We start from the raw sequence: 24,535 nt of genomic DNA on the forward strand, positions 1-24,535 counted from the left end.
GCTATCTTGCATTCTCAATTGCCAATGCATTTTCTGATTTTATTGTGCATTTTGAAACTACTTATTACTTTGTTACAGTACACATACATGTCCAATAACCATAAAAACAAACAAACAAACAAAAACTCCTTAATTTTTTGAGAACTGAAGTGAAAACAAATGTTTTAAAAACAATATTGTGATAAAACAATATGGAACCAATTAATCAAACTGATAATATATTCCAAATCTTCTATTTCATGCCATCACACTCTGATGGCAAGAGACAAATATGAGTACTATAGTAAGTAAAAGCAGTTTGATCATGGCATTCTATGACTCTTCTAATGTTATCACTATGTGGAGTATAACATCAGTAAAATGGCTGCATTGATAAGTAGCTAATTTTATAAAGGGAATGATGTAAGCAGAGTTAGAACACAGTCTATGGGGAATCAATATTAAATAGAGGGATGATCCATGGAAACATTAAAGATATAACTTTGCTGACAATTAAAACTTAAGTTAGAGGCATTATTCCTTTAAAACATGTTCAAGAAGCTCCAACTTCTATAGAGTTTTTTGTAAAGGAAATGTAAACAATATTTATATGCGAATACAGAAAGTACCATGAAACTTTAAGGTAATTTTCCACTGTTGACAAGATTCAATATGTTCTTCAAACAAAGAGAAAATTAATTTGTTTCTTTCCCACTCTGATTTTATCAAATGACAGTGACAATATATTGTGATTTTGACATAGGCTTAATTTTGATTTCTGTGTACCATGGTACACTATAGTCCACATTTTGGAGGAAGATGAAGCAAATGGAAACATTTATTGTATGGTATATTATGCATGTAATTTCAATGATATCCACACCCCTATATGTTTCTTTGGAAATCCCAGTTTGCATATTCATGTCTTAAATCTGTGCATGAGCTTTAGCATCTATGAGGTTAGGTCCAATGTACACACATGGATGCACACTTTTCTGCAGACTAGTATTTACAAATCTCCCATTACAACATATTCAAAATTGTAGATGGTGTATGGCAGTTTTGTCATTGTGGAATACTGCCTCTACAATGGTGAAGCTGGAAAGTATGGGATAAATACTGCAGTCCTAAAGTAAGGACCACAGCATATAAACATGAGTGGAAGACAATCATCAGTTTGAGAAAAGGCCACAAATACTACAAACATAAGGTACATTCCAAAGAAATTTACGTACAGTGTCAAAATTAATGTTTACCAATACTATAAAATAAATAACTTTTAAACTGAGAAGTGACTATCTGTTCATAAACTTTTCTTAAAATGTTGCTTGCATCATTCCGATCTGGACAGCATTTCTAGCAGAATGCTGTAGTAGCAGAGCAAAAAAAAAATTTATGAACTAGTTAAAATACAAGCTTGATAGACCCACTGTCCATTCTGTTACAAAAAAATGAAGAATTCAGTAACTCAGATATTACACAGAGAGTTTAATCAGCACGTGTTAATTTGAAGAAGGACTAATAATTCCTATTACTGAAATTGCATATGACTAACAGGTAACTCAAGATGGGAGATTAGAGATAATCACTATAAAGAGATCAAAATGATCAGGTAGAAAAGCTAGAAAATGATACAGTAGAACAGTCAGTTATCAGGAACATCAGAAATCCATCTTTATTTATGTGGGCCAGTATGTATGGTGAGTTGTATCTTACAAGGATCTTCTCATTGAAAAACTGGTATGCTTCTTGTAAAGAGCTGTAATAATAATCACAGGAGTTAAGCTAAACAGATAAATCCTAAACTGAATCATCAGCATTTGAAACACAGCAATAAAATGCCTTATCCTACTGAGAATTCAGTCACTCTTCTGTTATTGATGTAACAGAGTATTTCCTTAGCACGCTGTTCTTGTATACTTGAAATTAGCTCCAAACAGGTTACTCTATGAACAATCATATTACAAACATTATTCAACAAATTAAATCTGTAATAATTAAGTATCATTTTGGGAAGAAAAAAAAATGTTTAACAGAAATAATTATTAGCTATCTTTTTGTTTCTCTGTTCTTTTTAACACTGAATTTATTGTATGGCATTCTACATAATATTTATAAAAACTAGTATGCATTACAAACAGGTAGGAAGGTTCTACGATGTATCTTAAGATGTCATCAAATCAATTAAGTTCAGTGTAGCAGGAAAATTTTTCAGTAACAATCACATATTTCCACAGCAAACTTCTGTTCTAGTATAAAGCAAATGACCCAGGGATATTGTACTGATTTCTACATATTCAACACAAAATCACCTGGGAGTAGATCATGTTATTGCTGATTATGTTTTATCTATATGCTTTAATACATATGAAGACTTTTTCTATCACTGAACTGGAATTGCCAGTGTTCACACATACAGAATCCAGCTGTATGGGTTGACTATTCCCATTTGCAAACCCTGAAATGTTGGGTATATAGCTTATGTCCCAGTTCTTCACCTGAACATATCTCGAAGTTACTTTTGCACATGATAAATTCTTCTCTGCTCACCAGCATTACAAAAACTGGATTTAGACAATGTTATCTACTAAACATGTATACGGCTTTTTAAAAGAATGAACCTGTAGAAACAAAGTAATCATCAAAACCAAACTTTATCTTTGCTATGCTAGCAAGTCCTTTTTCAACCTTTTTTGATACCATGGTTCTAGATCTCAAAAGCATTCAGTCACTCAGATTACAAGAGATTTATCAAGGTCAATTATTAGACACTCTTCAAGAATTATGATGCTAGATAATAAAAAAGAAAGGTTTTGTGAACGGTATGCTAAGGAAATTATTCTCAGAGGAATCTACTTTTAAAAAAACTCAGAACATACATTGTGTCTTCATGGAAGACACTAACTTACGTGGCTCAAAAGCAGCAATATACTGATTATCATAGATATATATCTTTTATGGCATATTTACCAACAGCATTGCCATTCATGCTTTAGTCATCAATACAGTACAGTATACAGAGATACAGTTTTTAGTTTAGCTTTCAAGAAAGAAACTGAAAGTGGAAAGCAGCTTGCCTATCAGAGAAGCATTGCAAAAAGCAGCAGCCAAGTTTAGATCAGGAAGCTTTTGAAATAAACTACTTTCTGAACCTTCACAACATCTCATAGATTCACACAATTCTGCTTCACTTACAGCCAGGCCACTTTGAGCTTCTAACATTTCTTTCTTTCTTTGTTTCTAAGATGATTATCAGAGAGTAGCTAAACAGCTCTTAATTTAACATTTTTAATGAAGCCTGAAGTTTCGTGATTGGTCAGGGTGCTGTCAAAATCAAAATTTAAGGGCCTGAAGGAGCAAAGAGCAGAATAGACAGGGGCAGTAAGATGGCGCCAAGAGAAACCACCATTTTCCGTTCCTTTCATTTCCGTTTCTCCCAATACCTGTGAAAACATTAAATAATGGAAAATATATTTTTCTTTTTCTCAGTGCTGTCTGGATGTCAGTATGAAAAGGAGATGATCTCTGATTTTGGTAGTGATGTTAACTCCAAACTTACACAGTCTGTTCCAGTACAGCTACATCACCTATAAAAACAACCAGGTGGCTAAATATCATTGTAGTTCCACTGGTACAGCTAAGTGGCACCTGGTACTTTCTAGTGCTTATACAGTCAGGCATAACAACTCTACCAGGTCAAAAAAACAGAACATTGTAAATCAAGGCAAAACTATTTTGTGTTATGGTTTGCAAATACTGCAAAAACCCAGAGTCCTTAAATTACAGTCCACTCTGTCCTTTACTGATATTCATAATTACTTAAATCTACGTATTCATAAACATTTGATAATTGAAAATATTTGCAAGAATGCTTGATGAAAGCAAAAGCATTGTAAGTAGCAGTGCGAATATTTGCAAAAGCACTCCCATTGTAAGCCACTTAAAAAGGCTCTTTAATTCACACAAACAATAGCAAAAGGATATTTTTGAATCATGGGCCTACTGTTTGTAAAGATTAACTAAGTTAACTGCAAGGAGAAACAATATTTCACAATTTAATATCATACACATCTGACAATATGGTGTGACCATTTCATAAACAAATCAAAGCCTGAATTTTTCAGAGCAGCAAAGAATTTTGAATATCTGTAGATCAGAATATGACTTATCAGATAAATTATTCATTACAAATAGAAGATAAAAAGCTATTTAATAAGTGTATATTAATTCCACTTATTTACCAAAATGAAAGCAGCATCATATTGCACTATGGTGGTGTAAATATTATGGTAAGTTTTAATAGGTGAGATGCAAATTATTCTGAAGCTGGGAAGCTTTTGGTCCTAAATCAATAACTTATTTACTGGATTGCTGAGCTGCATTTATTACCCATAAAGTGAGAATAAGTTTAAGTTTCTCAGGGTAGACAATTTTAGATGTTTAGGGAGGTAGTCAGTTTGTGAGCATAAATTAAAGAGCTATGGAAAGACTGAATTGGGCCAGCTTTTGTCATCAGTTTTCTCTTTGCACCTGTACACATATAAGTGTGGGTGTAAGTAAGAGCAGAACAGATCTCTGAATGTTTGACCAGCCAAACACCCATTTTCTGTAAGCTTTTTTAACAAAATGATTGTCACATGCTTGGACTGTAGAAATTAAATGAATTTCATGCTTAATGGTGCTTCAATTACTGCATATTAATCCCCCAAATAACTAAATGCTTATATGAGTACTGAAGAAACGCATTTCTAGGGAAAATTGTAGAAAAAAAAATATATGGCTATCATGAGTTTGCAAGCTATCTTCATTACAATCTAAAATACTACAATAGCATGAAAGTTTTCAAAAACAGTTAGCAGCCTTCCATTATCAACACTATTTATAGATGGACTTCTTAAAATTCTGATGAGAAAGATTTATGTGTTACATATCCTGCCTTCTAACAAAATGAAAGAAAATCTTTAAAAACTAGAATCCTGAAAATTTTACCATCAAGACTGGGAAAGGTACATAGCATGCACTGCCAAATACTGTTAGAATATCATAAAAAGTATAGCATCTGAACTGTAGAAATATTGGGGCTGCCGATCTCACCTGACCATGCCGTGATGCAAGTCCCGTGGCTCAGCAGAGAGCAGCTGTGCATGTTTGTACTTTATTGCAATGAATGGGACGGGAGCTGAATAGCATGCAGGCCAGTCAATATCCATTAAAAAGTGATTATATAATATATATATGTATAATTTGCTTAGGTAACCTGTGTAAAATTGGTGACACGATGCTCTGCCTCCCTAAAAGGCACCAGAGCTGCACTCTTGTCTGATCCAGCTTGGTTCTACTCCTGTGAGAAGTAAGAATGGTAGGAAGTGAAGTTCAGGACACAGCACCTTGGCTTTTTTGCGCTGGAAATTCTTATAAAAAAATATTGGCTGAGTAAAGATTTCATACATTTACTTTTCATTAATTCAGAATAATATGAATATATGTGAGAACACAAGACAATAAGTATCTTTTAGATTGCTGAATAATAAAATATACATTAAGGTGTCTGCAACAGTATTAGGAGATCCCACATACATTAAAAATAAAAAATATCTTGTAACTTTGTATATCTTAGTTTATACTAGCCTAGAAGTTACACTTAGAATAAAAATCTAGTTATTACACAGATATACATGCACTACAAAATTTTCTATATACACCATCCCCATAGTACTAAAGGACCTAAAAAGGAAAATATATTTTACAGCTTCTGTGCTGGATAGCAGCAACACAGTTCAGGTCTTCAGACCTGCATGGACAACAGACTCAGCATAGTGGCTCCATATACGTTAATGGCCCTACTTTCATGGTAACATTTTATTTAGGATATGTTCCCTAATTTCCTTATTGCATTGAATTTCCCCAGTACCATTCTTATGGACACAACATCTTCATAATTATTTCTTTTTTTTTTTAGGCCTCAAAGGCAATCTTCTAGAAAAGAGCTTTTCGTTATGTTCATATACCTACTAGCATGTCTGATATTGTATGTTTTGTTTCTAGAAGGTCATAATTGAGTTAATATTTCCATCAGAATGCTGGAAAAGATGCATGTTATAATGAAGAATTCACTAAACATTAATATACTTAATTAAAACTTGCTAATAAATTATAATTACTATGTAGAAATTCATCTTATTGCCCTATGCCACAATGAATACATGCATCCATGTATGTAGAGAGACAAAAAAAAAAAACCACCACCACCAACAACAACAAAAAACAACAACAAAAAAAACACAGACACACTCATCAGGATCTGGCTATTTTCTGCAGTGATCTCACAGTACATTACACTGGTGTCTAAGCTGTCTTTTATTTCAGATTCTGCTAAATAAATGTGTTTTGGTGGCAATTTCTAACTTGAGCACTTTTAATTTGAGTTTGTAAGCAATAAAGTGACTGCAGATCAATGCTCAGCAACATCATAATTATATAAATGGGAAAATATGAGAAAGCAGAAACGCAAGCCATGGTACAGCATGACAAGAAAAGAGGAAGTCTTGAACAAAAAGCCATTTGTAGTCACTTTTTAATTTTAAAAATGTCTTATTTCACTAATTTCATGACCAGACTGTTGGTCCTGTGACTAGTATGCCCCTATTCTCCATATCAAAAACCACAGTGAATAAGAATTCTCTAGTGAAAAGTAGGAACCAGGATTAAGATCAAAAACTCTACTTTTGTGATTAAAATATATTTGAATTTTAGGCACTTAAATCCAGAAAAATACTCATAATCATCATTGCTTAACTACTTTGTCTCTCTTGAAGACGCCTGAATTTTGTAAATGTTTACTTTCAATTTTTTACCTTCAATTTCTGCAAAAGCAAAAAATTTTGGTCCTAAGTATGTTCACAAGTGTTTCAGGCTTGACTAGCCAAAACTGCTTGGCATTTGCTCATTCCTGACTAAATATGCACTTCTTTGTCTATTACCTGAGGTATTCATTTTTCAGTTTGTGAAGCATGCTTAACACACACGTATACAAGACTAAATTTTGCCAAGAATGAAATGAGTACTCTTTTTTCTTTTAAATATTGTATCTGCAGGAGAAAGACTTCCTTTTACTAAGTCTTAATGACCAGCACTCATGCCTCAAATGTGAGAGAAGCCACTTTAAAAATCTCCCTACAGGAATTCAAACCTGTATTTTTGTGTCCTTGTAAAATAACCCAGTCCTTACATTGGGAAAATGAAAGATATAGCTAATGAATACAGTCAATAGTCATACCATCCTCCTACATGATGGAGAAATATATGTGCTATTGTCATTAAGGTCATATTCAGTCCTGCTATCTATCAGCCTATTGGTTTGAATATGGTACATCTTCCATTTCTTCTACTTACTTAAAGCTCTTGTGCAGTAAATACACAAGATTAAGCGGACTACAAAAAGAGAAAGAAGCAAAAGTGAGTGCATTGGTGATCAAAGAATTCATATGGGAAATTCAGATTTTGGTCCCTGTTCCAAGGGAGTTCACATATTTTAGCCACCAACTACTGAATGTTAAAAAATTATAAACAAAATCTGTAGTAGGGAAAGATTTACTTTGCAAAACAGATAGCGTAATCTTTAGGTACTACCAAGAGTCATGTTCCTTCTTGCTCACTGTTTAGTGAATCACAAATTGTTTTCTGCATAATAGTTGCAACTTCAGCATGAGAAACCGAGAATACTCCATTACATTTTCCAAAACAGATTTCAGCATCGAATTAAATAATCACTAATGAAAATGTTTAAAGTCCTTCTTTCTGTAATATAAAACATAAAATAAATCTAATATTTGCATAGCTTCATAACCATTAAAAAAAAAAAAAAAAAAAAAAAAAGCAACCAACCACAGGAAAAGTTTACAGCACACCTTAAAACATGGTTTAGTACTACCAGGAATTAACCTGATGCAGACAGGATCTCAGAATAAGAAGTGAAGAGAGGAGAGTTTAGAGTAACGCTTTTCTGAGTGCATACTTTTGATCCTAACAGGACTTAATAGTCAACATCTCAGACTATATCTGCCAGAAAATTTTCTTTCAGTGCCATTCATACAGTAATATCAACTGAAGTGTCATTGCCAGTTACAATATATCTGCAGCATAAACTAACAGCATCTTCTTCACACTTTCCAACTGAGGTATTTAGAATATTTTATTAAAAATCATAGGCTTAGGCTGACAGCATCTTTGAAACTGATAGAAATACTGTACTAATATTAGCTTTACAGACAAATGCGGAATGACAGATTGTTACTCAACAGAGATAGCAATAAATATTTTGTGATGAAGAAATCCAAAGTATTCTGTTTCCTAGTATTGGAATTTAATTTATGACACTTGATTTCCAAACTTTAGTACATCTTCTGGATATCACTAGTTGCTAAGCAAGGAAAAGACTGAAAATTATAGATGTGCTTGAAGATTAGCAGGACCATAAAGAACAAACCCAGAAGGTCCAGACCTATACCAAGAAACAACACAATTTACAGTAAGACAGAATAATGACCTGTGACATTATTGTGATATGCAAATGTTATGGATAATCTCACTGTTAGGTGGAAATTCATCAGATTAGCAGTAGAATTTTCTGGTCATTAGTCAGCAGTAAACTTTGAAACAGTTAACAATGGAGCAATAGAACAACGGAATGATAGAACAATGCCCTGTGTGTTGTAAGGCGCCTGAAGAAGATTCCTTGTCTCATCCTAAGTACAAAGATAGAATGGAATCAATCAACATCGTACATTCAAGACCAATAAACTTTCATATCATCACCCTCTTCTTTACACAGAACAATTGAAGAGCTAATTAATAGAACTTCTGCTTTGTTGTAGACCCCATGGTCATGAAAAGTAAGAGAAACACTAGTAGAAACGATATGTAAAAAAAATAAAATAAAAAAAAACTACCCACAACAATGTATTTTTGAAAGAACAGTGAAGAAATTTCTGAAGAGAGACAAGAAAATGTGACTAAAAATGTGATGCAGACAGTGCAAGAAAGGATCTTGGGGTAAGAATTAGTAGAATCTTATCCATATTTATATCCTCAGATTCAAGTGTGAGAAAATCATTTATGAACTTCTTTATGTTAGTTTATGTCTACACCACAGCATGCAGTACTGCTCAAAAATGCCCATGCTAATTCTGAATGAACTAGCATTGCTACTGAACATAGCACAGACTTACTACATGATGCAGTGTGCCTCCACCAGGTACAATTGCACAGGCTTAACAGTAAGAATGGCATTGGCATCCACTGTTACTAACTGCTAGCTTGGAGTTGTTCATTTGGCACCACATTGTGCCAGACAGAGGTGCGTTTTACTATTTTCACAGTAGGTATCAGATGTAAACATTTTAAAGCTTTAAAAATGACAGTGGGTAACCATATGATCTTATACTAAGATATAAAGCTTCATAACATTTTTTGAGACATAAAGCTTCGTAATTTTTTTTTATTATTTTTTTTTACCGCAAGGTCACTACTTCATTTCTTCAGCAGTTCTACTACCATCAGATGGTTGACAGTGATTGAGATGAAATCATCTAGTGATGCTAGTCCAATATTCAAATATACTTATGATGTATACAGATGTTTTTTGACTACATCAAAATAGTTAAAAGCATCAGGATGAACAATTAATTCGACAGGAGGCCCTCCAGAAAGTAGACAAAAGAATGAATAACTAAACTAATGAAGTAAGTATCGAGATACTTGCACAACTCACCCCCCACATTTTATAAGAGTTTTGGTATCCAAGGCTATTAAATTGTTCATTTTCTTGTAAGTGAATTAACTCAATAAAATAGGGGGAAAAATAATATTAATTTACTTTAAAATTGTTTTATACTATCTGATTTTTAAGGTAAATACAATCTTTTACTACCATCTCATTCAAAACTTGCAATCTTACATCAATTTATCTTAAATACAAGTTTGCACACTGTTATACAGCAATTAAATATAGATTTTTATTCAACACTAGTATGCTTAGAAGAGTAAAAAGGATTGGAATGTTTTTAACATAGAAATAGTCCTACCTCTTTGCTTTCTTCCAGGTCTGACTCGCTGCTAAACTCTTCTGTATTTAAGTTTTCGAAATCAGATTCGCCGACAGCAATTGGCACTGTCACAGTGAGACTTGGGTTGTTTATGAATGACATGTAATCACTTTCATCAACAACATATTTTTCCACGCTGCTGCCTATGCCACTCGTAGTTCCATTCCCTTCTTTAAGATAGGCAAGGTTTTTACCTATTTCTACTATCGTGTGATTGGAAATACAGCTGTCTTTTTTGTTGTTTAGGTCTTCAAGAGGTTTGATTTCATCTAAAACTTTTTGCTTTCTAACAAAGGCTTTTTGGATGAATTCACGCACTTTTCTCTTCACATAGTCTATGCCCTTCTGAATCCTTGCCACAGCAATCTGTAGATTGTTCATTTCATTATCATCATCTGTAGCAGCAAGGTTGTCTGAACTAAAGGAGCTCAGCAGCAAGGCCAGAAAGAGGTTGAGTACCTAAAAGACAGTAAAGAGAAAATAACCTGGATCTCTTATTTTAAAGTCATACAAGTAATTCCATTACGGGTTGTTTGATATGACATAATTTTTATATCACACCTAGCACTTTATCTCAAACCACTTTCTTTCTGCTATTTCCAATCCATACTCCCTATGCCCTTTTATTATAACTTGACAAAAACTTAATTATTAAATTAGCTTCCAGAACTTGACTAATATAGGTGAAAATCTAAACTCTTCCTTGACTTTCTTCTCCACACTGGAAGTCTTGCAGGTCTGCTTCTCAAAATGGAAAATGACATAGGGAAACAGGATACAACCTAATATGTAGTATGCAAGCCATATAAGTCATTTCCTCAGTAGTGTTCATAGGCAAGGGGAATGCAGGCAGACTCCAGTTTTCTACAATTCAGAAGATCATAATTTCAGTGTGTCTAATTCAGAATATAATAAATTATATATTTGCCCAGAATAGCTCAGTCTGGTTTTGTTTTGTGTTTGAAAACTAGCTAATAGATAAAGAATCAACAGATGTGATATATTTTGGTTTTAGGAAGCTGTTTCACACATTCCGTCACATTCTCAGGAGAGCAATGCTGGTACAGAAATTTGGTATGTCATTTAGGGATGTATAATGAGGAATGGTATGTGTAAGACATGGAGTATAATTATTCCAAATTATTCAACACTTGTGCCTCTATCCAGAAAATGGCACTTGGGAGGAATTCAAAGACCAGCAACAACAGGATTAAGCAGTTTAGAAAGCATCACTTATGAGAAAAAAATTAACAGCTAGGCTTATTCTGTTTCAGAAGTAAAAGACTGAAAGTGGAAACAGTAAGCCTTTAGGTAATATAAATGTTGTCATGAAGACCAATTGTTTTGCATGATTATTGATACCAGGCAGTCTAATTGGCTGCAAAGGTGATTTAAGCTAGATTTTTTTAAAGGCATCTTTATGACAATACTTTATGAAAATAATTTAGCACTGATCTTACTAAAGATGTTACAAACTCAGTGAAGATTTAAAAGAGGTAGACAAACTGATCAAGGTATATTTGAACTTTGTGTAGAGAAAGGGCAAATGAATTAAACAATTTCCTAAAGTTCTTCAGTCTCCATCTCTCTGATGTCTAAACTGTGAAAAATAGGAAATACATTCTAAAACTTTTTAAAAACTCTCATTGATTACATACCACTAGGTTTCCAATCACCATGACCATCATAAAGACAGTAAGGCACATAGTTTGGCCTGCAACCTCCATGCAGTCCCACATTGTTTCTATCCATTCTCCACACAGCACTCGGAACACAATCAAGAAAGAGTGGAAAAAGTCATGCATGTGCCAGCGTGGAAGTTCACAATCACTGGAGATCTTGCAGACACATTCCTTGTAGCTTTTCCCAAACAGCTGCATCCCAACCACAGCAAAAATGAACACAATGATGGCCAGCACCAGGGTCAAATTCCCCAAAGCCCCCACTGAGTTGCCAATAATCTTAATGAGCATATTTAGAGTTGGCCAAGATTTTGCCAACTTGAAAACTCGAAGCTGCAAAACAGAAGAAAAGTACACAGTTATTCGTGTTATTAATTGTAATAAATCATCAGTATACATTTCATATTCCAGTTACCATGTGTATAAATCATGTGTCACATAACTTTTATAAACTTTAAATACAGAGTTACAAACTTTATACTTTAGTTATAGTACTAGATATCAGTAGTCTTAAGTCCTTATTTGAGTCACAAGAAGCCAAAAATACTGTCTCTGCTCACTTCAATTACACTGCAATTCTTACAAAGTCTCCAATTCAGCCTTTGCCTCCTTTGATGACTGTAGATATCTACAGACAAATTGGTCAAAACATTCTTTTCTCCTTCAGTTAATTCTAAGAGAATACTACAAAAAATAAATCAGTGCATGTGGAATGTGATCAGCTTAACAAGATTATTAGTGTTTAGCCACTCAGATCTCCTTGTTCATTAGCAGAGAGATGGAAGAAATGGTTTTCCTAAAAGGAGAAACAAGCTAGAGTTTTTAATGACAGGCATAGAAGTTACTTACAAGTATCTCTTACAACACCCTTTCTGTCATGAAAAATAAGCACTGTGTGCGTCTTACAAAGTTTACCATGCAACATTGAGAAAAGTGGACAAAAGAAAATGCTATATTAAAGTGCAAATTAAAACAGACAAAAATTCACATAATTGGAAAGATATAGCAAGTGTTCAGACAATCAAAGGAATTTAAATGTAAATATTATTTAATGGAATGAGACATAATTAAAATACATATAGATGCAAAGGAAAATACAGAACTCTATTACTGAGGGAGAAGTCAATCCAGACAGATACTCGACTTTAGGAAAATACAATATAATGCTATATGGAGAACCAGCAAATAGATAAATTAAAAAAATGAAAATAAAAAAAACTCTTTTTCATAGAGGCTTTATTTATTTTTTTTTTAGGTTTTCTTTATTTAAGGCAGGAGTTGATGACCAGGAACTCTAGTTTAATTTCTCTTATTGTTTATGTCTTTTTAAAGAGGATTTGAACATCAAATTGCATGCTAGCCTAGTCTTCAGCAAGACCAAGGCCTTTCAAGTTCCTATTCATGTCAGAGGTAACTAAGAACAGAGAGATACTCTAGTGATTTCAGAACAGAAAATATATATTTTCTATCCAAAGAAAATTCTTAACACTGCTTTCTTCTAAAACTAACCATGTAAGCAAACTGGTAATGGAAGCTTATCAGCTAAACAGTTGATAAACTTTTATTAATTAATCAGTTATTTACTAAGTGGTTTACTTATCTTCTTCAGTCACAGGTTGTGATGGTCTGTGGTTCCTGCATTCTTTATTCCCTCATTTATGAAAAAAAAAAAAGACTCTAAAAGATACCACTATTTAAAAGGTTAATTCTTAAAGCACACCCCTGCTGCAAACAAAATTGATCTTGACAATGTTTTGAAGGAGAAATAGACATTATCAAGACAATGGATAAAACAAACTTGACATAATAAATATTTGCCATTAAGCAGTATGGATTTTAGTATTTTGTAAGTTCTTATGCAAGGAACTTCTGACTCAGCTAAATATATAACGTACAAATGAAAAATGCACAACATAAATGCACAAATATAAAAAAAATATAGAAACGTATTTTATTTAGTATATTTACCAATCGGAATGATCGAAGGACAGATAATCCTTCTACATTTGCAAGGCCAAGCTCCATTAAACTAAGACTCACAATAAAACCATCAAAAATATTCCAGCCCTCTTGGAAATAATAGTAAGGATCCATGGCAATTATCTTGAGAAACATTTCTGCTGTGAAAATTCCAGTAAACACCTGCAAGGAAAATACAGTTTCTTACTCCATTTTAATGAGAAAATATTATAACGTTTATATCTTATATATAAAATATTATAAAATAAAACTGTCAGATTCAACCTTTGTTAGGTTTATATCCTCAGCAAGCAATCCATGATGAATCTGAATACCTTCTCTATATTCCAATAGACTTGGTTAGGAATTAAATTCAGATTTGAAGCTTACATATGCGTCACAGTGTTTGGTTGTCAAAGAAGAAAGGGGAAAAATGTTTTCTATGCAGTTAATATGCATGCATAAATACTGATACATAGAATCTCTTCTGATTTTAATACTCAGTTTTTTCTTCTCAAATATCATCTTTGCCCTTGTGACATCTCATCTTTTTACTTCTAGGGGTAAAGATAAGTTTGTAAGAGGAATAATTATTTTATTAAGAAAAAAAGTTGTTCTTAATAGCACTGTCATCCTATTTCACCACCTCCTGTGAAGTCACAGAATATATGCTGTGCTCACTGGGTCTTTCCCCTCTACAGACAGGACATCAGAAGGTGCTAGTGAGGAGTAGAAAAGGTGTGGGATTGGATCCGAAGATTCTTTCAATTTGTAAGTGTTCATTCCGGAGAAAACATTATATAAATTTCTGTAACTAGCTTCAATGACAGAAGCTGAGGGTTCTAAAAATCAAAATGCATATTGATTCAATAAATCTTACCATCTTTTACAAAGGGAAGAGAATTAAATTCCATAAAGCAAGAATGGATAAATCCACAAATGTCAAGAGCCGCTTTACAGCTTAAATTTAAATTCAACAATCCCAAGCCTATTAATATCTAGTCAACATTTTCTTTTAAACTTATGCACATTGGTTACATGAGAATTATTCAAGAAAAATGCATTTGACATACATTGTACATCATGAAAGACTTACAAGGTTTCCTACTGAAAGCACACCACTGAACTGTTCTGTCATTGGATAGTGTTCCATGGCCATGAACAGGGTATTAAGAACAATGCAGATAGTAATGGCCAGATCAACAAATGGGTCCATCACAATCAAATTTACAATATGTTTGACTTTCAGCCAGGGAGTGCAACAGTCCCAAATCAAGCAAGTGTTAGCAAATTTGTACCAGCATGGTGGGCATTTCTGTCTTGATTCTTCAAGTTCTAGAGAGAAAAAGGTAAATAACATTTTAAAGATATTTCTCTATTTAAACATATTACCAGTCCTGCTCATTAGGCTTGGGTATTTTCTTTTGAAACCAAGGCTAATGTCCAGTCAAAAAAAAAAAAAATTTAAAAATAATCTGTTCCACTATATATTAGATTTAATGTGAAATGAATACCAAATATTCAATATATAAAATAACCACTTACAAATAAATGCTGCATAGGATGCAAAGTAAAAATTTGCCTTAGGAATCTGGCATGCATAGAATGAATAAAATATATCAAATTTTACTCAGGAAGGATAAACACTTAGAAAGAGTCTAAAGCCAGACAACTATTTAGACACAATTATGGTCCAAATGTGCAAACCTGCCCATTTGCTATCTTGGGCATAGTCATTTAAGCCTCAGAACAACATTTTGCCCTTTATTACAACAAGTAGTTTTTTAATTCCATGTTTTGGAACCGTTGTATTTAGTCTAACAGAAAGAGCAATGGGATCTTTCCTTTGTGAAACAGCATGTCTGGTGAATTGGTAGAAGGGGATTGTTCTACTGCAAGAAGCATAGCCATTTCACTAATCTAAATAGAACTTTTACCCTGAAACACAACTCCTCTAGAGAAATACTGCATTGATCAATTGCTTTCTGCTTGCATTTTTCTTGGAAGTTTGCTGCTTCCATCTCAAACCTATACTGAAAGCTTGATTGCTTTTCCAAATACATCAGTCCATATTAAAAAATAAACAAACAAACAAAATAACTACCTCTATATACAAATCTCACCTTGTCTTTACCTTTAGGTTCACATAGCTACCTTTAAACACCACTACTACTTAGTGTGTCATACATTTAATAGGAACTGTATCATAATAAAAAAATTCTATTTTACATACCTTCCATTGTATTTGTAAGCATGCTGGCTATACTCATTGCTCTTTGCCTTGCACTAGGATCTGTTAGGTAGTCCATAGGAACATGGTAAGAACTAGATCGTCTCTTTCTTAAGTCAGTCTCTGTAGTAGTGCCCTGAAAATAAAACGCTGATAAACTAGCCTATCAATTGTTCATTTCATAAGAATAACACTGTAAATTATTATAAAAGTAAAATGGTTTCACACACTCTGGTGTCCTGCCCCATGCTCCATTATACTGTTGTTTTGCAAGAGAATGATGTAATGCCTATCTTTGTATACAGCAAATAGTCAAATACATCTGTAGGACTGCTCTTGTGCTCAAAGAATGTGTTTTTAACTATTTTGCTGAAACAGGGCTGAGACATTAAGACAGATTCATGAGTTTTTAGACTATAAAAAGTTCCATGATGCTTGTCAATGAGCTCTGCCATATATATCCCTCATATTAGGCAGTGAAGTATTTTTCTAAACATGAAAATGCACAGCCCACACAGCTAGCTGTAAGAGCACAAAGTATTAAGTGTATTTTATTAAGATAACTTTGAAGTTATTAACTTCCTAGCACACATTTCAAAACAAATAAGAGAAAAATATTTATTAATGTTTACATCACAAAAAAAAAAAAAAAAACACTAGGAAAATTAACAATTCGATAGGAACACTAACTAGCATAAGTTGTCCTATCAGCTATTATATCAAAAGTTTCAGGTATGGTCAGTGGGAGGTTAAATGCTCATTTAATATATTCCATTAGGTAAATATAATTCGTATATATATATATATATATATATATATATATATATAGATATCCTGTCTGATATGCAAATACGTAACCTCTTCAGTTAGTATAATGAACACATGGGTATTACATTACACGTGCTACATTTATTCAATGGTTTCCTATGCTATTTCGTTGATTCCAGTGAACTAACATACATTTTCACGTATCTAGTTAATGAGAGCTAGACAACTTCAGTTTCTTCTTCAGCTTATAACTAGAATATATAAAAGGAGCATTCACGTCTTGGCCAAAAAGGGAATTTTTCTCAAGTGACTAAACTTCATAGAAACAGTAGTTGGTTACACAGGGAGAGGACATCATGCCTGAGCTACTGCAGACTTCCTTACATTGCTAGCAGTGGCTGCTTTATCAATCATCACCTCTGGCAGAAGCTGTCCAGTAGGTGACGTCAGAGCTGGAGGCCCACCGACTAAAGAAACTACTCCATTGCAATCCACAGTGCTGTGCATCTTCCCATTCACTGGAAGTGGAGGTACTGTCCTGGATGACCTACTGGCCTGACTAATGTTACTGTTGCGCCGTTCACCATGTCTATGAGGAACAAAGAGAGAATCTCTTCTGCTCTCATTGTCTTCAAAAGTGCTGTGCTCATCATCAGCAAAGTCATTTTCTGATCCTACATCCTTTGCTCGACCTCTGAAGCTGAAAAGACTTGTTCTGCTATTGCGCCTTGGGGAAAACAGGGAGCCGCGAATGCTCAGCAAAGACTGTAGGCAAATAAAAACAGTGATTATCAGATGAAAATTATTTTAAATATAACACTTTCATACAGGGGAAAAAAACAGTGTTAATATGTCTTAAAGGGTAAGGTCATCTACAAAGAAATGAACAACCCTAATATACAACCTCCCCCAGTACACTCCCTTGTGGGTAGTAAACAAAGAGCACATAAGTGACAGACAAAGGCTAGTTATTTTACTACTTTGGCTATATAAAAACAACCAGTTTAATTACAGTAAAAGAAACTGCTTGACAGAATTGCTTCCTCTGCCATTCTGCCTGCTTTATTACCAACTGTTTATAAACTGAGTAAGCACATCTAGACACTATTTATCCCAGGTTGGGATTAGTCTGACAGGCTGAGTAAATAATTTTTTTGGCATATTTCCTGTGACTCAGTCTGTGCACAGAAGTAGCTCCCAAATACTGCCCAGTTTAAATTTTTTTTTCAGGTACTGTTCAAGTAGGCCCCAATAAGATTTTTATTTCTTTTCAGAATTGTTAGCTATCCTGAATACGCAAAGATATGTATGCAATTTTCTATGAACAGTCTCACTAATCTTCATCAGATTACTCATATGAGTAAATGCTCTGCTATGGGTGGATCTTTTCAGGATCAGTCAAAATAAAGCTCCAATCTTGCAATTATACATGTGCTTAACTTTAATTCATGTTAGTGATTCTCTTGACTTGAATGACTGGCATTAGCACCTGATTTCACCCAAGACCTCTATGAACAGCAGAGATGATACATAACAAAGCAGTGTCTGTTTCTCTTCTGCAACTTATCTTTACGGACCTGAGCCTCATTGTTCTAGGCATTGCAAAATGCAGAACAAAAAGGCACTCTGCAAATAAATTATCTAAGTGTAACACAACAGATGGATACAAAAAGAGAGGGAATATGAAGAGGCAAAATTGATGGGTATGATAAACAGTGGTCTTAGCTCACCTGAAGTCACTTCCCTGTCAAGCTTTCTGTAGGCAGCATGGTAAAAGAGAGTTTTAAAGAGGGATTTGAGGAAAGCAATGAAGTGTTCTGTGGAAACTCATGGGAGATTCTTCTAAGCATGAGGGGCAGCATACCAAAAAGAGCTCAAAAAAACTAGTTTGAAAATTTAACAGGAGGTTATGGATGCTGGCATGGGTCAGTCAAAGCTGTGACTTGATTTGCTTACTGTAAGTAGACAAGGTAGGTTGGGATGGGCTTTAAGCACAGTATGTTTTACGGTATTGAAAATATCTATAGGTAGGTATGTTAACTAGCAGATTAGGTAAAAGCAATGAGATAGGTTAGTGTTCTGTGTAACAACATTCTTGATGAATACAGCAGGAACTGGGACATAGAAAGAGGTCTAAGTTAAAGATTATTCACAGTTGTGGGTCCAGAGTAGAGTTAAAAATAAAAAAAATAAAAAATAAAATAAAAAAGAGAGAGAGAGAGTGTAGGGAACTAGCAACAGGGCCTTGTGGAAATCCCTTGGAAAACTGTCAGGAGGCAAAAGGATCTTCTAAAGCACAACTAAACCAGAACTGAGAGGAGACAAAATAATGAATGTTAGGAAGAATAAGTTTTCAAGAAGAACATGATGGTCAGTTACATTGAAAGCAAGTGAAATGTCAAGGAAGATGTCAAAAATGAGATATAAACCTGAGTTTTGTCTAGGAAAAGGTTATTAAAAACTGTGGTGAGTGGAATTTCTGTTGAGTGTGGTAGCTAGAACCCAAAGTGGGAAGGAACTGGGGTTGGAAAACCAGAGGGGAGGGAATCGCTAGACTATTATAGTAAACAGCTGTATATGAACTTAGAGATGAAAAGGTAAGAGAAGCAAGTTGGATGAGGTATGCTTTATTTCTTAAAGGATGGATGAATTGAGCTGCAGCTGAATAAGGCTGCAGTTTGAATGAAGACATGAGTAAGAATAAGGACCTACAGGATCAGATGGGTCCTCAACATGAAGTTGAAGTCAATGGATACAGATGAGAAGATTTGTATAAGGAACAGAATAAATCATGAATTAAATTCAGAAATGAAGTCTTACAAAGTTAGACAGTTAAAACATAAAACAATGTCAGACCAAGAAAAAATAATGGATGCAGTGCTATGAAAAAAAGAAAGCATGTTAGGGAGGAAGTGGAAGGAGTTAACTTGGTAGAAATGGGAAGCTAGGAACATTACAGTCCCACCACAGTCTGATCAAAGGAGGAAAAGTCCTTAATAAGAGAGTAACAGATGAAGAGGTTTGAGCTTCTCTGAGAATGGGAGCTGGAGAAGGTGATATATGAAAAGAACATGGATGCTCATGATCTATTTAGTGATGAAACAGGCTTTCCAGAGACAGGAATAGAAGAGGATAAAAAAGTAAGGAATTTAGAAATAGTTACTAAAAAGAAGGGGAAAGCAATTCATAAAGACCAAGGAGAATCAAGAATGTGGGGATAAAAGGAAGAGACATATTGAGGCAAAAGTCACACAAAGGGGCAGAAAAAGAACAGAATGGATGTGAGATCTAGACCTGAACAGCTGAGGGGACAGTCTGAGGTGGGCGAATGAACAGGAGTTTCTGATAACTGTAGAACAGATGACGTAACAAAGCTATCAAATGAAATAAATGTCTCGATGGGAGATGCAGATGGCACTCTTCTTGAGTCACTCATGTATCAATGTAGGAGAACACATGCAAGGGCACTTTGCCACAGATATTTCCACCTTTAAGATAACACTATTAAGGGTTTCACATCAATTAATTTGCCAAATTTCGCTTGAACATTTATGATACATTTAACATTTTTTGCACCCCAAATTTAACACTTTTCTCATTGAAAACATGAGATTCCTTTGTATGTGTGCACCAAATTTTGAAGCCACTGATCATTCTGAATACATCCACCTTGTCGGGTTCTTTTTCATTAAGAAACTTGCAAATACAATTCATTCTAATTAATACACATTATTTTGATTTTTCAGACATTAATTCAACAAAATCTCTCAAATTCTTACAGTTTCATCTTTGATTGCAATTATTAGCTTGGTTATATTTTGACTTAAGATACTTAAAGAGTCTGTGGTATCTTTTGCAAGAACAGACCAAACTGCATTACAGGGGGTTTGTTTCTATGATGAGTAGACTACAAAGATGTTAAGAGGTAAAAATACTGTGGTACCTGGTGTGGGGAAGAGAATCTCTTTTCATATGTCAGTCTATTCCCCTCAATGGAAAATCGGAAGCCTTTCCTTTTGATGCTGTCCTCTGATTCGGATTTGCGAAATTCTTCCTCATCCTTTTCCTCGCCTTCAGACTGTTCTTTTTGCTTTTTTTTCTTTCTTCTATTCCTCCTCTCTTTAGCACTCTTTGAGCTCAGTTTTGATGCCTCAGAAGAGCTTTCAGAGAATCCACCTATTCCACCTACTCCACTATAATCTCTTGAGTCAGCTGCTGCAGCTGCTGCTGCTGCCTATATGTACAAGCACATATGCAATTTACTACATTTATACAAATACACACCACTCAGTATTTTAAATTTATTGCTATTCTTAAAAAAATAATAAATTTGAAATAAAAGCAGTGATCCCACTTCATTGAACCTGGTGTATCATAAGAAGTATAATTTGTGAAACACCACAGGAACCATAATTTGCCACTGCTCCATAAACCAGCAGTTAAAGCAGCCCAAGGGAGAAATGTGCTGTCAGAGAACCGAGTTAACAAGCATCTCTTTCAGATTGGAGCAATATGTCACAGTGACTTTTTCACCTGAAAAACTATGTAAAAGTAAGGAAAAAAGGCTCAAGCAACAGGAAAATCCCTGTTAATGGGAAGCAACATTTTCTTGCACCATTTTGCTGGATTTGCAATACTCTCTAGTCTACTAAATAGTTGGTATGACATTATTAATTTCAGTGTTGCAAACAATCATTGGAGATTTGAGTTTAACTGCAGGCTATTAGAGATCTGTTGCTGTTTGAAGTCAAACATTTGTGAAGCATTTGATTAATATTTATTTGCAATCTGTAGTAAAAACAAACAAACAACCCCCTATTGCTGGCTTTAGTCATTTGACCACATGGAAGACATAGTTCAACTTCTACTCTGTGTGGCCACATGCCAAGCAGACATAATCTATTATCCTATTAAAGATTTCAGAGTTTTCAAACAAAGTAGAGTTTCAAATTAGTATGTAATCATGACATCTGTAGAAGAAGCATTTTCTCCATTTTTTCCACTTTTTCCAGTTTTATTTAAAACTGGAACACTACTTATGCTGTGAGAGCTGCAGAAGGAGTAGAAAAAGCCAAATGTTGCTGAAACAAAATATTGCTCCCACAGCAATGACAGTAGTTTTTTTTTTTCTGTCACTTAAATAAGCAGAATTCCTGTTTGTTGGTTTGTTTTCCCACATCTCCACCTCAATTTCCAGAATCACAGAGTGGTTAAGGTTGGAAGGGACCTCTTGAGGTCATCTTGTCCAACTCCCCAGCACAGACAGGGTCACCAAAAGCAGGTTGCCCAGGACCATGTCCAGACAGCTTTTGATTATCTCCAAGCATGCAGATCGCACAACATCTCTGGACAACTTATTCAAGTGTTTGGTCATCCTCACAATAAAAAAAATTATTTTAGCTTACTGGTTCGTTTTTTTTTTTTTTTTTTTGGTCGCTCATTAAGAGGCTTACTTAAGCCAGCTGAAGAAATGTTATGGAAAACATTAAAGATTTTTTGCAAAATGAAGGAATTTATGAGAGAGGAGGTAATATTTAGAAGTGGGGGACTGAAACTGTTCTCAGAAGTGAACATTCAATCACAGTCATGAATGGCAAAAGCAATTGTCCTTTACAAGAATACCTGAGCTTCTTCCTGTTGCTTTTTCAGTTGTTCCAGCATTTGCTGAAATTCTGCTTCTTTCTGTTCTGCTTCTTCCATGGTTGCTTGATTCTGTTCTTCATAGGCCATGGCAACCACAGCCAGGATCAAGTTAATCAGGTAGAAAGAGCCCAGGAAAATGACCAAAACAAAAAATATCATGTATGTTTTCCCAGCAGCACGCAGTGTCTGGGGAAAAAAGAGATAATACACATTTTTTAGCAGACTTTTACATACTATTGCATCTGTGTTATATTTTAGAAACACATTGTAAGATTGCTCTGTGTTAGCACAAGATGATTTAGTTATTTTTTCCACATACAAGTAGCTAGTATTACATTCTGGCTATATGTGCAAAAATCCAAGTTTTATGTCTGCTATGGTCAAGGTGAATAAAATTCTACAACTTGAATACTTCAGAATTTCTACTAATGATAAATCTGTTATAGAAGTTGCTGCCACAATTACACCTTTATATTATAGCCTTTAAATCTAACAGTAGCGGGGCCACTAGCCAGCATCTTACCTTGTCTCATCAGTCCCAAACTACAGTGCCACAAAGACAATGCAGTATACAAAATGTCATGCTGCACAACATCACTGTCCTTCAGGTTAAGGATCTGTATAGTTCAGGGACAAGATGTAACCTTCTCAAAGAGAACATATTTGTACTAGACTGCTAATCAACTTAACTAGCATCTATTTACAGCACGTTTGGGCAAGAAGCATTAACAAGTTCATTTACTCATTTGTGAAAATGAAACAATAATTCTTAACCACCTTCATAAAGTAACAGCTATTTCTTACTATGTATTTGAATAGCACATGGAAACCTAAATCATGGACAAGGCCCCTGTTGTTTTAGACAGCTTACATATATGAAATAGAAGATGATTTGTGTCCCAAAGGCCTTAGGGACACGTGAATGAAAATAACTATGCAAGTACTATGTAGTAATGGTATTGGTGATGGTGCTGTTTATTTTAATAAGTCCTCACCAGCTGGTAAAGATTCTCCCAAAAGTCCTGAGTCATCAATCGAAACAGTGACAAGAATGCCCAACTGAATGTATCAAAACTTGTGTAGCCATAGTTGGGGTTTCTACCAGCTTTCACACATATATATCCTTCTGGACATTGACTACAAAAGAAGAGGAAATGCTATTTTTAACAACTACTCTAAATTACGATATTCTATAGAAAATCACAAAATTGGTCAGGAGTACCAGTTGCTAACGAAATTATGAACATGTAAAATTTTATTCTACATACCTAGGATAAAAATATGTATCTTAATCGGTTTTCAATTTTTAATTCCATTTCCTATTGATATTTCAGTGCTTTAATAATATAACTAACAGCAATCAACCCTTCCCCACAATTTTTCTTATCAACAAATTTCCATCAAGAAAGCAAGAGAAGAATGTCAACTAGAACAGGTGATGATAAACAGTTGTCAGCCAGCTGGCAGTAACATTTATGCACGTAGCATTCCATGGGATTACCTTTACAAAATTAGCCTAAGATTCTGAAGAAAGTGCCTGTGTAAACTCAAATCACATAGATGGTTATATTTAGGTATAGTTTCATATCCCCAAACATTGGTAATTTGAAATTCTAAGGTACAGCTGATACTTCAGTTAGCTACCTAAGCTATTCTAAGTAGCTAATTATTCTTTCTTGATGCACTATGAAAAATGACGACCATTTTCTTACCCTGCATCTGAGCTATTGCCACACAGCAGAGCATCATTTTGTCCTTCCAAGAAATAGAAATGATCTGTTTAAAAAAAATAATAATGAATAAGATAATGAGAAAGACATCATTTATACCCTATGGGAAATTGAGCTATGACAAAAACTTTTACACTTTGAAGAAATAAGCAGAGCTAACTGTTTAACTGCAATATACAATGATCAGAAATTTAAAAAAAAATATGGAAAATACTGTTTTGACAGGAAAATTACTTTTATATAGTCTTGAAGTTGGTCTTTCTTTAGAGAATAGAAAGGTAGTCATATGATTTATTCTCAGTAACCTACACAATTTAGTAAGGATACAAATGATAGATTAACAAATTGTTTACGTCAGCTAATGAGTGAATGAATACCAGGAAAACAGGACAAATACGGAGAGCAATTCCCTGCCTTTTTCAAGCATTTTTATACATACCA

At 34.3% G+C, this 24,535-nt stretch overlaps 1 protein-coding gene across 7 annotated transcripts in view; it reads right to left on the bottom strand.

Moving 5' to 3' along the window:
* The window catches only part of SCN2A (sodium voltage-gated channel alpha subunit 2), a 78,082-nt gene that overhangs the window by 20,064 nt on the left and 33,483 nt on the right, over positions 1 to 24,535 (bottom strand). For 5 of the 7 annotated variants that reach the window (XM_040561683.1, XM_040561686.1, XM_040561680.1 and 2 more), the window contains 10 exons: positions 24,077 to 24,140; positions 23,360 to 23,501; positions 22,344 to 22,550; positions 20,665 to 20,955; positions 17,106 to 17,486; positions 15,957 to 16,089; positions 14,820 to 15,058; positions 13,733 to 13,906; positions 11,741 to 12,097; positions 10,062 to 10,541 (listed from right to left, as the gene is read on the bottom strand). In XM_040561683.1, coding sequence (XP_040417617.1) covers positions 10,062 to 10,541; positions 11,741 to 12,097; positions 13,733 to 13,906; positions 14,820 to 15,058; positions 15,957 to 16,089; positions 17,106 to 17,486; positions 20,665 to 20,955; positions 22,344 to 22,550; positions 23,360 to 23,501; positions 24,077 to 24,140 — 2,468 coding nt within the window. The remainder of the gene's footprint in view (positions 1 to 10,061; positions 10,542 to 11,740; positions 12,098 to 13,732; positions 13,907 to 14,819; positions 15,059 to 15,956; positions 16,090 to 17,105; positions 17,487 to 20,664; positions 20,956 to 22,343; positions 22,551 to 23,359; positions 23,502 to 24,076; positions 24,141 to 24,535) is intronic. The other 2 variants (XM_040561684.1, XM_040561685.1) reach the window with 1 other exon arrangement.

The sequence above is a fragment of the Cygnus olor genome, chromosome 6, assembly GCF_009769625.2.
Source record: "Cygnus olor isolate bCygOlo1 chromosome 6, bCygOlo1.pri.v2, whole genome shotgun sequence".
NCBI classification, from domain to species: Eukaryota; Metazoa; Chordata; class Aves; order Anseriformes; family Anatidae; genus Cygnus; species Cygnus olor.